The 14,346-nt window shown below is 36.8% G+C and overlaps 2 protein-coding genes across 2 annotated transcripts; both read right to left on the reverse strand.

Moving 5' to 3' along the window:
• Positions 1-1,083: 1,083 nt before the first annotated feature.
• On the reverse strand, positions 1,084-5,358 carry LOC105230346 (putative odorant receptor 69a). The gene is made up of 5 exons (XM_011211067.4): positions 4,839-5,358; positions 4,312-4,741; positions 4,046-4,244; positions 1,734-1,889; positions 1,084-1,667 (listed from the first exon to the last, which is right to left on the reverse strand). The coding sequence occupies exons 1-5, from the start codon at positions 5,242-5,244 to the stop codon at positions 1,614-1,616; spliced, it is 1,245 nt and encodes a 414-aa protein (XP_011209369.1). The 5' UTR covers positions 5,245-5,358; the 3' UTR covers positions 1,084-1,613.
• Positions 5,359-10,337: 4,979 nt separating this feature from the next.
• Positions 10,338-13,219, reverse strand: LOC109579891 (putative odorant receptor 69a). The gene is made up of 5 exons (XM_049458528.1): positions 12,550-13,219; positions 11,397-11,826; positions 11,139-11,337; positions 10,640-10,795; positions 10,338-10,578 (listed from the first exon to the last, which is right to left on the reverse strand). The coding sequence occupies exons 1-5, from the start codon at positions 12,983-12,985 to the stop codon at positions 10,528-10,530; spliced, it is 1,272 nt and encodes a 423-aa protein (XP_049314485.1). The 5' UTR covers positions 12,986-13,219; the 3' UTR covers positions 10,338-10,527.
• Between the last annotated feature and the right edge of the window lie 1,127 nt (positions 13,220-14,346).

The following is a 14,346-nucleotide window of genomic DNA, read 5'->3' on the forward strand; positions in this document are numbered from 1 at the left end:
TTTCCTGTTCCAACTGTCTAATTCCCTTAATCTGATAGCAGAGCTTCTTGTTGCATTCCGAGTAAACGTATCTAAGGAAAGTTGATGCAGACATGACTTAATGGCTCCATTAATTCCTCACAGGCTGCTCTTAGTATTTCTTTTAATTTCCTGGAATTAATTGTTTCTTTAATGCAGGCTACCAAACCAGTGCTCCATAAGTTAAATTGGTCTAATGATGGCCGTATACAACCACGTAACTATATTTGATTTAGGCTCCAGTTCCTGCTAAGTATATAGTTTTATTTTTTCGGTATTCAATCCCTTAGGTATATTGCTTGAAACAGACAGAAGAAACGTTGTATCATTGAATGAAGATAGTTTAAATTTAAAATGGCATCAGTTCTGTTTATCGCAGCTCTCCCCATAATATCACTGATTGTGGAAGGAAATATCCTGTAATGACTTAGCTTATACAGTTTTTTAGCTTATGTAATCCTTGATGCCCGCGGTAAGGTACGCCTGTCGTAAGAAGCGACTAAAATCCAATATGCACTATGTCTTTTCTTTGGCTTGCCTCGACATTTCAACGTAGTCTTGTTAGAAATAGTGCTTAATACTCAGCTTGAACGGATATTAAAGACTTTGAAAGAGATTCCTTTTAATGAAAAGACATTTGAAATTCAAGCGATATTGAGCTTTGGCTCTTAGGGGAGATTCGTGGTGGTTGTGGTAGAATTAAAGATTCAGTTTAGTGAATGTCGATCATTTATGGAACTAAATGGGTTTATTTGAAAATAAAACATTTTCAGTAAATTTACTTCTTAATTGCTTCAACTATTTGACCAGAATTATAATGATATTACTCAACTCCTACTGAACTTGAGCCTTGTCATACAAAATTGTTGATTTTAGTGTGTGTTAAAAGTTGTGGAGCACTTTGCATCTTTTTTTTCAATTACCATTGAAATCACTTATCAATAAATATGATTTCATATGCAGCAATTTCATAAATACTTACATACAGTTATAAATTATAATACTGTCATGCAAAAATATGATGGATGCCTCGCTGATTTCACCGCAAATAAATTTCCCTTTCGCTGGCCGATAAATACACAATTATTTATTTATTTTAGCTAAGGAAATTACAAACGAAATTAATGCGATGAATCTGAATAATCAGATAATTTATATGAAAGTAAGTAATTTGTAAATATGTGGCATTCTCGAAAAATAATTGATAAAATTAAATAAAAAGTTAAAAAGGAACAATTTATAATTATAATGATATTAAAGAAATAATGATTTATTAAACAAAATGTAATTATTTCATAAATTGTTGGATATTTCTTTTTTTATTTTAATTTATGTAGGCATTTCGAACAGGTCTAACGATTTAAGTTAAATGGTGTGGGACTTGGCTAATTTGACAGTTAAATGACTTGTAATGTCATGCTTAATTGGATACACCATTTTGAGTGCGCATCTAGTAAAACTCTATAATACATATAGAATCTATAAACTCAATGTTGGAGACTACCGTGTTGATTAAAGGAACCTGGTGCAGCACTTAAGTTGTTGCCTTCCATCAGTTTAAAATCGCTTTCCATATCATGCCAAATCTGATTTTATTACTGACCCATGGCTTGAAAAAATGTAAACAAGCTATATGACGATCTTAAAATCTGAAATGTAACGTAAATTAATTTACAGTAAAAATTCAAGCCTATCAATATTTCCTACAAACTCACCGCGGTAAAGGTGGGCATCGAAACTGTAGTAAATTTGTATGCTCTCAATTCAGTTGGTATGCGACAGCGCATAATAAAAAATAGTATCATTTTTCGGTAAGCCAAGTTTCCATCATACCAGTTGCCATAAAAAGCCGCGTTCAGAAGCTTATCGCTCTAATAAGAAGAGAGAATATAAAACTCTGGTGAAGGAGCGTTGAAACGAGTGTTAATTTAGAAAACTTTTGAAGAGTAATTAAAAGCGCTGCAGGTTTCGGTTCGTTAAAGGATTAAAGAGGAGCTCAATGACCTAAATTATGGGAACTCAATATAGAAAGTAGTAGTAGATAAGACTTAGCTCAGATATTTTTTACTGAACTATAACTCGATGTGGATCACACTTGATGAGTTGCAGACTGGTTTTTTATGATACCAAAAATGAAAATTTCAAAATACAGAAAAAAAGTATGAACAAGTAAGGAAGGGCTAAGTTCGGTTGTCACCGAACATTTTATACTCTCGCGTGATAAAGTGATAATCGAGATTTCATTATCCACCGTTTACATATTTTTTTATTTTGCTGTAAAATTAATTAGAATTAAATTTTGAGAGATTTACGATATTTTCGTTGAAAAATTAGGTTAGGTTAGGTTAGGCACTGAGTTCTTCGTGTTCGATATCAGGGACCTTGAAAAGTCATAGTCCGATCACGACAATTTTTCCACAAGGGATACCTCAGCTCAAATACCGTATTTGTGTAAAGTTTTATTCCGCTATCATCATTGGTTCCTAATGTATATATTATACAGAGAAGGCATCAGATGGAATTCAAAATAGCGTTATATTGGAAGAAGGCGTGGTTGTGAACCGATTTCACCCATATTTCGTACATGTCATCAGGGTGTTAAGAAAATATTATATACCGAATTTCATTGAAATCGGTAGAGTAGTTCCTGAGATATGGTTTTTGGTCCATAAGTGGGCGACGCCACGCCCATTTTAAATTTTTAAAAAAGGCTTGGGTGCAGCTTCCTTCTGCCATTTCTTCCGGAAAATTTAGTGTTTCTGACGTTTTTTGTTAGTCGGTTAACGCACTTTTAGTGATTTTCAACATAACCTTTGTATGGGAGGTGGGCGTGGTTATTATCCGATTTCTTCCATTTTTGAACTGTATATGGAAATGCCTGAAGGAAACGACTTTGTAGAGTTTGGTTGACATAGCTATAGTAGTTTCCGAGATATGTACAAAAAACTTAGTAGGGGGCGGGGCCACGCCCACTTTTCCAAAAAAATTACGTCCAAATATGCCCCTCCCTAATGCGATCCTTTGTGCCAAATTTCACTTTAATATCTTTATTTATGGCTTAGTTATGACACTTTATAAGTTTTCGGTTTCCGCCATTTTGTGGGCGTGGCAGTGGGCCGATTTTGCCCATCTTCGAACTTAACCTTCTTATGGAGCCAAGAAATACGCACACAAAGTTTCATCATGATATCTCAATTTTTACTCAAGTTACAGCTTGCACGGACAGACATCCGGATTTCAACTCTACTCGTCACCCTGATCACTTTGGTATATATAACCCTATATCTGACTCTTTTAGTTTTAGGACTTACAAACAACCGTTATGTGAACAAAACTATAATACTCTCCTTAGCAACTTTGTTGCGAGAGTATGAAAAAGGTGTTTAGCTACGCCACGGTTCTGCTGTAATCAGATACCGATATAAAGCTTATCAAGAAGTAGCTCGATGCAATTAATAATGAAGCTAAGCAATCCGTAACTAGTTTTAAGCATATAGTCTGAGCGGTTAAAATTAATATTGCTTTTTGCTATCCGCATAAATGCTAATCTTTCTGAATCTTCTTCAGCAGTCCGACTAAAGTAACGAATTCGTAATATATAACTAAAGGCTAAGAAAATTCCTTCTTGTCACAAACTTCAGCTAACCTTTCGCTTACGTTTTATACTTACTGACAACGGTTTTGTCAATAAGATGTCTTAAATAGTTTGAAAATCAACAGCTTTCGTGCACACTGTTGGGGGACTTTTGAAAAGATATTTATTTTCTTAAAATTTTTGGTTTTTGGTTTTGTTAAATATTTTTCTTTCCCTTCATTCCCTTTACCTTCTAAAGTGTTCTCTCGTTCTATGTTTTAGTCAGCTTATAGAAAGCAATGCGGCGTTATTTCAGTCCCATAATTGAAAGAGATCCCGATAGAGATCTCCTTTACATTATTTTTTGCAGGCAACTAATAATCAGTGGACAGGTGCGAGTGAGGATTTGACCTATTTATACATTCATTTCGTCCATCCATGCATTGTACTCACCGTTTCCGTTAGCTCCTTGCCGGTGTAACATATGAAAAACGTGAAAACAATGAATGAAGTCAGACCAATGGAGTATTTGAAGGCATGAGCCAAGCTGATCATGACCATGGAGAAGCCCATCAAACAGATCGCGATGGCAGAAGTGCATAGATTCACCATAAACGATACGTTGAAGATAGCATTCGTTTCCTTGGAGTAGCTTCGTGTGAAAAAGGAAGGAAAATTAAGAATTATCGTAAAAACTCTTTCACCACACACAAACTCACCTCAGCAACTGACTGTGGTAGTTTATTAAATACTTCAAATCCTCGTTAGCATTTGCGCCAGCGGCATCGATTGTCTCCAGCGCATTGGCCAAGTAATCGAAATGTATTTGCAACTGTGTCGTGAAGAAGCAGAGCATAAATTCAGCGGCCATAATGAAGGCGACACCGGTCAGCGACGACTGCACTTGGCAAACATAAGCGAGCGTAAATGACGCAAATGATTTGGCGTTGCGCTCATTTTGCCAGGGATACCACGTATTGGACTGGTAACGATATTTCCAAACGATTCCCGGTGTCGTCCACTCGTACAAAAACTCGACAATCGGCAGGGAATTGTAATAAGCAAATGCGAACATGTAAAGTGTAGTCGCGAGCTTCATCAGTTTATTGGACTTCAACACAAAATGCTCAATGCGATGTGGAAATTCCACTGAAGATTTAGAGTTAGAGCAGAATAAAATTATAGACAAAGTTTACCACTCACATATCTACCTATGTATGTTATGTACTTGTAGACACATACTCACCACCTCTTAGCGATTGTTTCGTAAACTTGGCCTTCCTTTGGAGGCGTGCCGTAGGAAATAACTGCTGAAATTTCTCTAAAAGCATCGCTATGCGGTCTCCATACCAAAACATGACGAGCATATTCGATGTTCCGACCATGGTCAGCCCCATAATGCCTCCAGTTTCGGTTACCTGCACGATCGTAGACTGAGCGCTGCTCTCGTGCGGCATGAAGAGATAAATGAGCATACCGATATTCTGATAAACCAAATTTATAGCGCCGAAAGTGAAGAGCGCGCGCCTGAGCCAGATCCTACGATAGCTGTACGTGCGTGCGCCGCTCCAAGTGAAGGGTTCCGTTGCAGCCAGATCCAAGGTGAAGTAGGGATACTTCAAGCAATGCTTCATTGAGTAGATTTCAGACATTTCGTCTTATATTATATACTCGTATATTTTTATACCGGATTATATGAGCGCAAGCAGTGTTTTCAGTACACACAACATTTCGGTAGAAAATTCTTTATATACCCCATTTTCGTTTCGTTTGCTTCTATTTTTACTTATGAATTAATTGAGTAATTTTCTTTTAAAGGAACTCAATTACATTCCGAGACTTTGCTTATTATTCTCTTTGGCACATCTCATTAGCCTAACTAATGAGGTAATTATATCAAATTATTGTGTTCGATTTTCGCTAATGTGCGTTTTATCGCAGAATACATATACTTTATAATAACTACTAAGGCACGCTTATGTTCAGGTTCAAAATACTTATAGATATTTGGTTAACTACAACACATCTTGGTCGTTTTGTAAACTTTGTGGGTTTTTCAAAGACAAATTTTTTACACTGAACATGGGATATTAGTTTTGCCATGAAACAGGAAACGTCGGAAATTCGACCTTGCGAATTTCTATATAACCCCTAAGCCTTTGGGATATGGACGTCCTTTTATTCCAAAGAAACTGTTCTTATACTAACTTTACGAAGTTATCAACACAAATTATTGTCTAAACAATACTAAAATCTCCCAGTTTTTTAGATAGGACCAATATAGTATATAACTGTCGTTCAAACTGATTTATCGAATTCTTTATAAAAGATATGTTTCCTTATTAAGTATTCTTAATTCGATCTTAAGATTGCTAATATAAAACAACGGTGGCTAGAAAGTATAAGCAAATTGTTTTCTGGTCGAGTTTTCAGACTAAGTAGGATACTCGTATTATAGCTTCGGTGAATTAGATGTTGACTTCCTTTCTAATTTTATTATTTTTTTATGGGGGGTAATAAACTGCATTTTCTTCAAAGACATTTCCACATAACTTGATTTCTTACCAAATTCGAAACCACGGCACCACTACCTGACCGTCTCCGTACTACAGGAAGGTGTAATCGGTGAAAAGCTTAATAAAAAAGAATAAAAAGTCTCCGTATTTTTTTATAAATAAAACAGTAAAGAAGGGATAAGTTCGGGCGCATACTCTTACAACTTGCAAGGATCAAAGCCGATGAAATACAATACATATACTATATGTACATTGCTCGGCTGATACATGTTATGTGATAATATATCGCCAAAATTGCCGGAAAGGCAAATTTAAGTAGGCGTGATTTTTGACTGATTTTGCGTATATTCATACTTCAATGTAGATATGTCAGGATAATACTCTGTAGCAACATATTGCACAGTATAATAATTTATTGAAAGGTACCGATCATTCAATTACGATTTATTCATACAACAGATGATTAAAATATACTCCAAATAGTTCAAAATTAACAGTTTTGCTTTTCCCAAATCTAGTCCCGGATCCTGCTTTCAATATATTGGGTTTGCTAACGTCTCTCAAATTCCATTATACTTTAATGGAGGCGTTCTCTTTGTGCTTACGAATAAGCCCCATATTATCTTTCAATTTACCTGCGTAAGCTGCCGTATATATTTTGGGATTTGGCAAACCTAGTGCTCCAATCTGGTAACTCTCAACTTTATCGTCAACTTTAATATTTCTGATGCTAGACATACTCAGAACGGTTTTACATGTAAGTACTATTTAAGCTTCATAATGTAACTTGAAATATTCATCTCAGCGAACATTTTTGAGCGATTATTTTGTGCAACTTTCGACGTAGATTATTTCAGCAACAGTGCATCAATGAACAAAATACAGTGTTTAGCGATGGTATGGTGAATTCAATTAAGGTCGTAGATAATACCATGACGGATTTAGGGAAGGTCATGCGAAATCAATTATTGTTCCGGAAACTATTGATGTTGTGCCCAAACTATTATTACCAGATGGTATGGTGAATTCAATTGAGGTCGTAGATCATTCCATAACGGATTTAGGGAAGGTCATGCGAAATCAGTTACTGTTCCGGAAACTATTGATGTTATGTGACCTATCGTTAGACAACAATAGGAAATAGTGGGACTAGGGTACATTCAATATTGGTCAATTGACTATAAAAAAGTTTGACGTTGGATGCCAAACAATTTGTCGATCGCTAAAAATCGGCTCGTGTCGATTGGTGGGGAAAAATGTTAAAAAGATACGATAGCTGTGCTTCAAAACAAGTCTATGACAACATAACAGGTGATGAATCCTGGATTTACGCGTAAGAGTACGAAAGTAAACTCCAGTTGATTGCATGGGTGTTTCAAAATGAGCCGAATCGAAAAAAGGAATCAGAAAAGCCAACCGCCGAAGACGGATCTCTCGGCAATGCAACCTTTCACACATCGACTGAAACAATTGCATTTTTGACTACTCAAACCAGCAATTTGATGAGTCATCCGCCGGTTGTAGTATCCATGTTTTGGAGATAGCTTTAACAGAGTGGCAAAAGTGCTTCGACAATAGGTGGAAACGCATTCAAAAGTGTCTAGATCTTAATGGAGAATATTTCGAGAAAATTAAGCGAATTTGGATGAATAAACTTTGTTTTTGATATCTTATTCCGAAATACAAAAGGCAACCTTCCTAAATGGAAATTTAACATGTGCTTCTTTAGAGAAATTCTACATCAAATGATGAAGTAATTTTTAATCATGTCAAAGATTAGCTCGTCCCAATTTTCATTTCCATGGAAACCGTAGTGCATGGTGCGTTAAAACTTTTCTAGGCGTTTCTCGTCTTATTTCTAAGTAACTTCGGAAAAATATAGTATTACAATCCATGTAGTATTTTTATACCTTTGCAACATGTTGCTACGGAAAATATAATAATTTTGCTCCTTTAAGGGTTGCTTGTACAAACCTGCAATTTGCTTAAAATTTTGAAAATATGGGCCAGGCCCGCCTTCTATGGAGTTTGTTACTTACATCCCTTAAAACACTTAATGTAATAGTTAAATTCATTGAGTAAAAATATCTTAAGCAACGATATTGTAAAAATCTATCAAATTGGAAGATATCTTCGCCCACTCCCATATGACAGTTCTGTTTAGGGGTTACATGGGGTTCCTCCGTTAAAAAGAGCCTTTTTCAACAATTTTTTTCTCGTATAAAAAAGGCAATATTTTATTAGAATTTTTTATTGTTAATAGTGTAATAAAGAAATTCTAAAATAAAAAAAAAAAATCGGCCTTTGCGACACCATTTCCGATGACATCTCGGAAAAAAGTTGCGCCCGCAGGATAACTCCTTACAGGATCATCTAAAATGAAAGAATAGGTGTTTTAGTTAAAACCTTAACTTAGAACTTGGACGAAGGAAAAAAACTGAAAATTGGATTCGTCCAAGTATTTAAGATTTCATGAAAATCAGTAATTCTCGAGAAGTCTTGGAAAAATGCATTTAAAAACGGCACACTTAGCCTAGCTAGCCTCGAGCGCACAAATTCTCAATGCTGTATCTCCGAAACTATTACTCGGATCAAGCCGTAAACTCTTAAAAAGTACTAAAAGCGCGATAAATCAATAACTAATAACGCCAGAGACTTTCAATTTTAAATCCGTCATAATACAAGAGGCCTTTATAAGAACCGAGGTCAAAATAAGAGGATGGCTGTGACACTGCCCACATCTCAGGACTTAATCTACTGATATCGAAGAAATTTGGAAAGTAATTTTATATTAATATTCAGGCAATTTTATATTGGTCAGTTGTGTCCGAGCACCAGGAGAGTCAGGACAAACATTTTCGTGTGACGTATTTCTGTGGTGCAAGCCGAAAATGCAGCGTTCATTACAGCAGAGGTACGCGATTAAATTCTGTGTGAAATTCCGTAAATCTACGCCAGAGGCGTTTATTATGATCAAGAAGGCTCACACAGATGTTTTTTTTTAGCAAAAAGTGGTGTGTTTCGGTGGCACTAGGCTTTTTTGGTGGGCCGGGAAGAAGTCGCCGATGAATGAGCAAATCCAAATTGAAAACGATGCTTAGCATCGTCCACCATGAATTATTTCTTCCTTCGCTAAGTTTTACGTGGAAATCTTCAAGAGACTCAAACGAAGGATCAATCGGGTCCGACAAGACATCACAGCCGACTGCAAGTTGCACCACAACAACGCCCCGACTCGTACTGCCTTTCTTGTGAACAGGGACCTAACGAAGGCCGGCATCCCAACACTTTCGCAGCCGCACTACATCCCAGATGTGGTCCCAGGACTTTGTTTGTTTCCTTGCCTGGCCGATGAAAAGCAAGCATTTTGACGACAGAGAGATTTTAAAGAATTGTAACGATTGGAGTAGGTTCTATTACTTTCCGGACAAACCCTGTATCTATTTATGGGAGAATGAAAAACCTTGTATACTCCTGAACATTCTACAAAATGAGAAGAAACAACTGTCACTTTTGAATTCATTTCTCAACATATTATGGAAGTATCTTTTAAAGTTTTTTTGGTGTTGGTACTCAACCTAATATTTAACGCGCTAATATTAATATTTTCGATAAAGATTATTATATTGATAAAAACCAATTCAACTCACGTCTTTCACTAATTGCAAGAACATATGTGATGAACTAGTCCCATTATCCTTGGTGCCGAATGTGTGTATGTGAATCATCTGTGTGAGCTTGGTTATTTTGTGAGTTGTCTGGAGAATTTGTGTGGCCGAAGGTATCTCAGAATCATACCCTTTCGTACAAATAAGATGTGAGTACTTTACAATTTCCTACCAATGCTTTATCTTATTAATGTTCGTCTTTATAATTCTGCTTTGAATTATTTAGGTAAAAACAAAGACAAAGTCTGTATATATCATAACAAAAAGAAATAACAGGTTATTCATGAGTATATTCTACTTCTTCTTCTTCTAGAGCTCCAAGTTGATCCAGATAACCTTCCTTTTGGGTCTCGGTTAATTTTAATGTGAACGAGGTGAAGCTTGCCATGAAGCTTATTCAAATATATAAGGTTTGAGTTCTTTATTAGAAGTTCCCCAACATTTTTAGCGGTTGTCTTTAGTTAAGTTCTTATTTTCAAAAATAATGATCTCTTTAAAGCAGCAAGTACAACGCTAAGAATAGGGAATATCCATTAATTAAGTTTTTATTCCTTTAATAAATTCTTCAATAACAATAATCAACTAATTTATTTGCTGACGTAAGTAGCTGAGATGCTTCTTTATAATATAATAACAATTGTATTTAAACTCTAGTAGCGATTGTGAAATGCAAGCAGAGATCTCTCTTCCCTCTAGTACAAAACAGCGTGCCTCTACTGTGTTGTTGAAATAATTTCTGTTCAATGTTTCACTACTCAATGGCTCGAAAAGATGTAAAGAGCTGATAAGAGAGCTTCAAGATCTGTAAATAATATTTATAATAATCTTTTTTTGTTCAAATATTTACACCGCATACGCCTTACCCTCATATAAGTTTCCATTGAAAGTGAAGTATACCCGTAGGCTTGAAATTCGCATGGGACTTTTGTGCGCATTATGAAGAATATAATCAGGCGACGATACTCGTAGGAACCCTCATACCAATTGCTATAAAAAATTGCTGGACTTATCATCATGGTCTGAAAAATAGTAAATTTGGTCGAATTATTTCAAAAAAGCTGTTTTGTTAGTATCACGTTTGACAAAGGAAGGGTAACAGAACTAAAAGAACTTCTTTCTTCAAATATTTGGCATAAAGGTAAAGTTGTGAAAGTTACCTCCCATGAACTTACAAGAAATATTGTCGAGGTTCATCTGCCAAATCAAATTTATTCCATATTACAAGATTTGTACGGAAAGTAATAGGACTGCGTGGATTTAAAAAAATTTATAAAACCAATTCTTCAAAAACGCGCACGCTCCGAAGTACAGTCACGGTGGAATAAAATCAGTTCTATTATTTTTCGGACCCTCTATACTTACCTCTCTTATGAGTTCATCGCCGTTCTTACAAAATAGATAACCGAGAATCAGGAAGAAAGAGAAGCCTGCCGAAAACATCACCGCACTAGTGAGGTTTACCAACACCATAGTCAAGCCCATTAAAGAAATCGCAAAGGTGGTGATTATTAAGTCCAAGGTGAAAGTCAAATTGAATATGGAATTAATGCGCACAACGAGACTGCAAAATAAGTTTGGTGAATTGGACCATATTGTATGGAAACACACCTAATGACTTACCGCAACAATTGATTGTGATAGCTGATGAGGGCTTTCAATTGTAGAAGCGCATCCGGCGCACTGGCGTCCAACGCACTCAAGGCACTGGACAGATAATTGAAGTGCATTAGCATTTGCGTGGTGAAAAAGCAGAAAAGATTTTCACTGCACACTATGAAAACAATGCAGACATACTCCGCAATCGCCTGGGTCAGAAATGCGGCCATGAAGCCGATGAACGAAGAGTGATCATTGTGATTGTGCCACGGATACCAGGTATTCGCTTGAGCTCTGTACATAATCTTCTCCTGATGCGTCACAATCGCATAGCACAGCTGCAGAATCGGTACGGAATTATAATAGATGTAACAGTTTATTATGAAACGTGTGAGACGTCTCATGCTAGCGCGTGACTTTTCTTCATAATAGCGAAGTCGATAGATGCCAACGGCTTCAACAATACAATTATATTGAAAAAAATTTAGTTTTAATAAAAAATCTCACAGTTCTTATAAAACAGACGCTGGTGCAAATTATATGAAGGTTCAATAAGGAATGAAGGAAATGAAGTAGAGGCTTGAATGTAATGGGAACCCTATTCTGAGTTTGTAGTGTATTTTCACTGACGACTTTTGAGAATGTGGGTGTTCCGGAACTCAAGGAGAGAGGGATTTGGTGTAACGCTTTTGAAGAGTAACCACGGCAAATATTCTAAGGTCCGTTATTTGCCTGCATGGTCCCAAAATTTTGCATAAGCTCGACTGTTGTCCTTTGTACCTGCTGGTTGCCGTCTTTCGAAGAAATAGCCGGTTCGTGTGGAGGGAGAAACTACGGTTACGATTATTAAAAGAAGTCTGGAATTGTATGTTTAAAAGCAAAACTCTTCATTTTCCTACTGATACGCACACATGTTCCGGCCAAAGTGTGGATGCGTCAAAGTAGTGCTTGGCAATGGACTAACTCTTAAGAAGATAACCTATATGGCTTTGTCAGAAGTTTTAAGACTTTTATGGAGCCGTACAATAGTTTTGACTAACATGAACACTCTAGCGAAAAGCAAAAAACGCTTACGGTGCCAATAAAAGTGAAGATGAAGTACTCGTAATGGGTGTCAGTATTTGTGGGAGCATTTCAGCCTCGTTCGATTAAAAACATAGACAACATAATGACTTACAACCAATCTGACCCTTCTCAGACTCATTCAATTCTGCAATCCTCCTCTGTTTAGCTACACTCGGAAATAGGTCCTTGAGCTCTTCCAGTACTCTGAGAATATCATGGCGCCGCCAAAAGAGGGTCCACATCTTGTAAATGCCACAACAAAAGTATGAAATTACAGCAAGCACCTCAAATACCTGTGAATCGCTGCTCGAATACAACTCTGCCTCCGGCGTTGCACGTGGCACAAACACACCAGCGACAAGTGCGGAAACGTTCACAACCAACGTGATTGAGCCGCATATGTATAGCACTTGCTGTACGCGATACCAAGATCTGTGCCGAAGGCCAAGCTGGCTGCCACTACACATGAATGGCTCGAAACAAGCCAACTTGAATGCGAGTGCTGGATATTCAAAGAACGTTTTCAGATCGTAAGCACGAAAGGACATTGCGAATTCTTCGAAAATCTCGATTTATTATATTTTATTTATTTTGTTTTTTCGTTTAGTCTCTTAAAAGCCTGCAAATTGCTTTGCAATTTTTTGCAACAAAATGCTGAAAAATGTCTTTGACTGTTGATGAATTCACTTCACTAAGCACTTTTTAAAATTGCATTTAAAAGTTTTAATTTTCCTCTTGCCAGCCAAACAATTGGGCAACGACAAAGGCGAAAATTTTAAATATTTTGCAGTGCTTGCAATTCCTTTTATATGGAAAATCTATTGTTTGCCCTCAAAGCTGGAATGTGCGCTTTTGTTTTGTCACAGTGTGTGTGTTGTGTGGCATGTTGCAGGAAAAGTTTGCGGTTTTTTGTTGCATTGATTTAATTTGCAATATTTTAATTGCAACTCTGTTGCGCGCAAAAGGGGCGGCAATGTGTGTTGTGTTGGGGCGTATTTGTTTTGCTTTGTCCTTGCTAAGCAGTTTTTGTGGTTTTTATAATTGCTTAACGACTTTCAACTGCTCAGTAAATTGGTCAGCGCTGATTGCTTGTTAATAATTCGTGCTTTGTAATTGCTTCTAGTGCTCCTATATTATTATATTTGAAGCTGAGGGTAGAGTCTGAAAATTGATATTTGATATCCCGAAAGTATTTGACACTCGGTCTTGAATTCAAGGGCCCAGAGGAGCCAACGTTGAGGCTATGAGAAAAATTACAGTAAGGAGATAAAAAGATTGTGTTGGTGCTCGCCAAAAATTACACGATCAGACACTTTACTTTATATGTTTTCTTAAGGGACTAACAAAGCTTGAACCGACCTCAATACGAGGGATGCTATATATATTTCTGGACTGGGCAACGCTAAGTGTTGCCAGATGCAATCTGACATTTCCATTGGAAAGTTTGACTTTTTTAGCATAACATCACTCAGAACGTTTTGTCATTTAATCGTGAATTGTTTTATTTACAGAGAATTAAAAAATTCATCTCGGCCAAAAAATGGAATTAACTCGTGAACATTTTCGTGCGATCATCTTTCAAAAGTTTCGACGTGGATTATCACGACAAGAGTGAATCGATGAACTAAAATCTTTGTATGGCTATGAAGCACCATCCTATAGCACTGTGAAAAACTGGTACAACGAATTCAATCGTGGCCGACGCTCGCTCAAAGACGAATTCCGTGAAGGTCGTCCAAAAACAGCCGTTGTGCCAGAAAACATCGATGCCGTACGTGAACTGATAATGCAAGACCGTCATGTAACATACCTTCAGATAGAGGAATGCCTATGCATTTCTCGCACCAGCATACATTCGATATTGCATGAACACCTGGCCGTAAAAAAGGTTTGTTCTCGTTGGATCCCG

This window comes from Bactrocera dorsalis, chromosome 5, assembly GCF_023373825.1.
Source record: "Bactrocera dorsalis isolate Fly_Bdor chromosome 5, ASM2337382v1, whole genome shotgun sequence".
Lineage (NCBI taxonomy): Eukaryota > Metazoa > Arthropoda > Insecta > Diptera > Tephritidae > Bactrocera > Bactrocera dorsalis.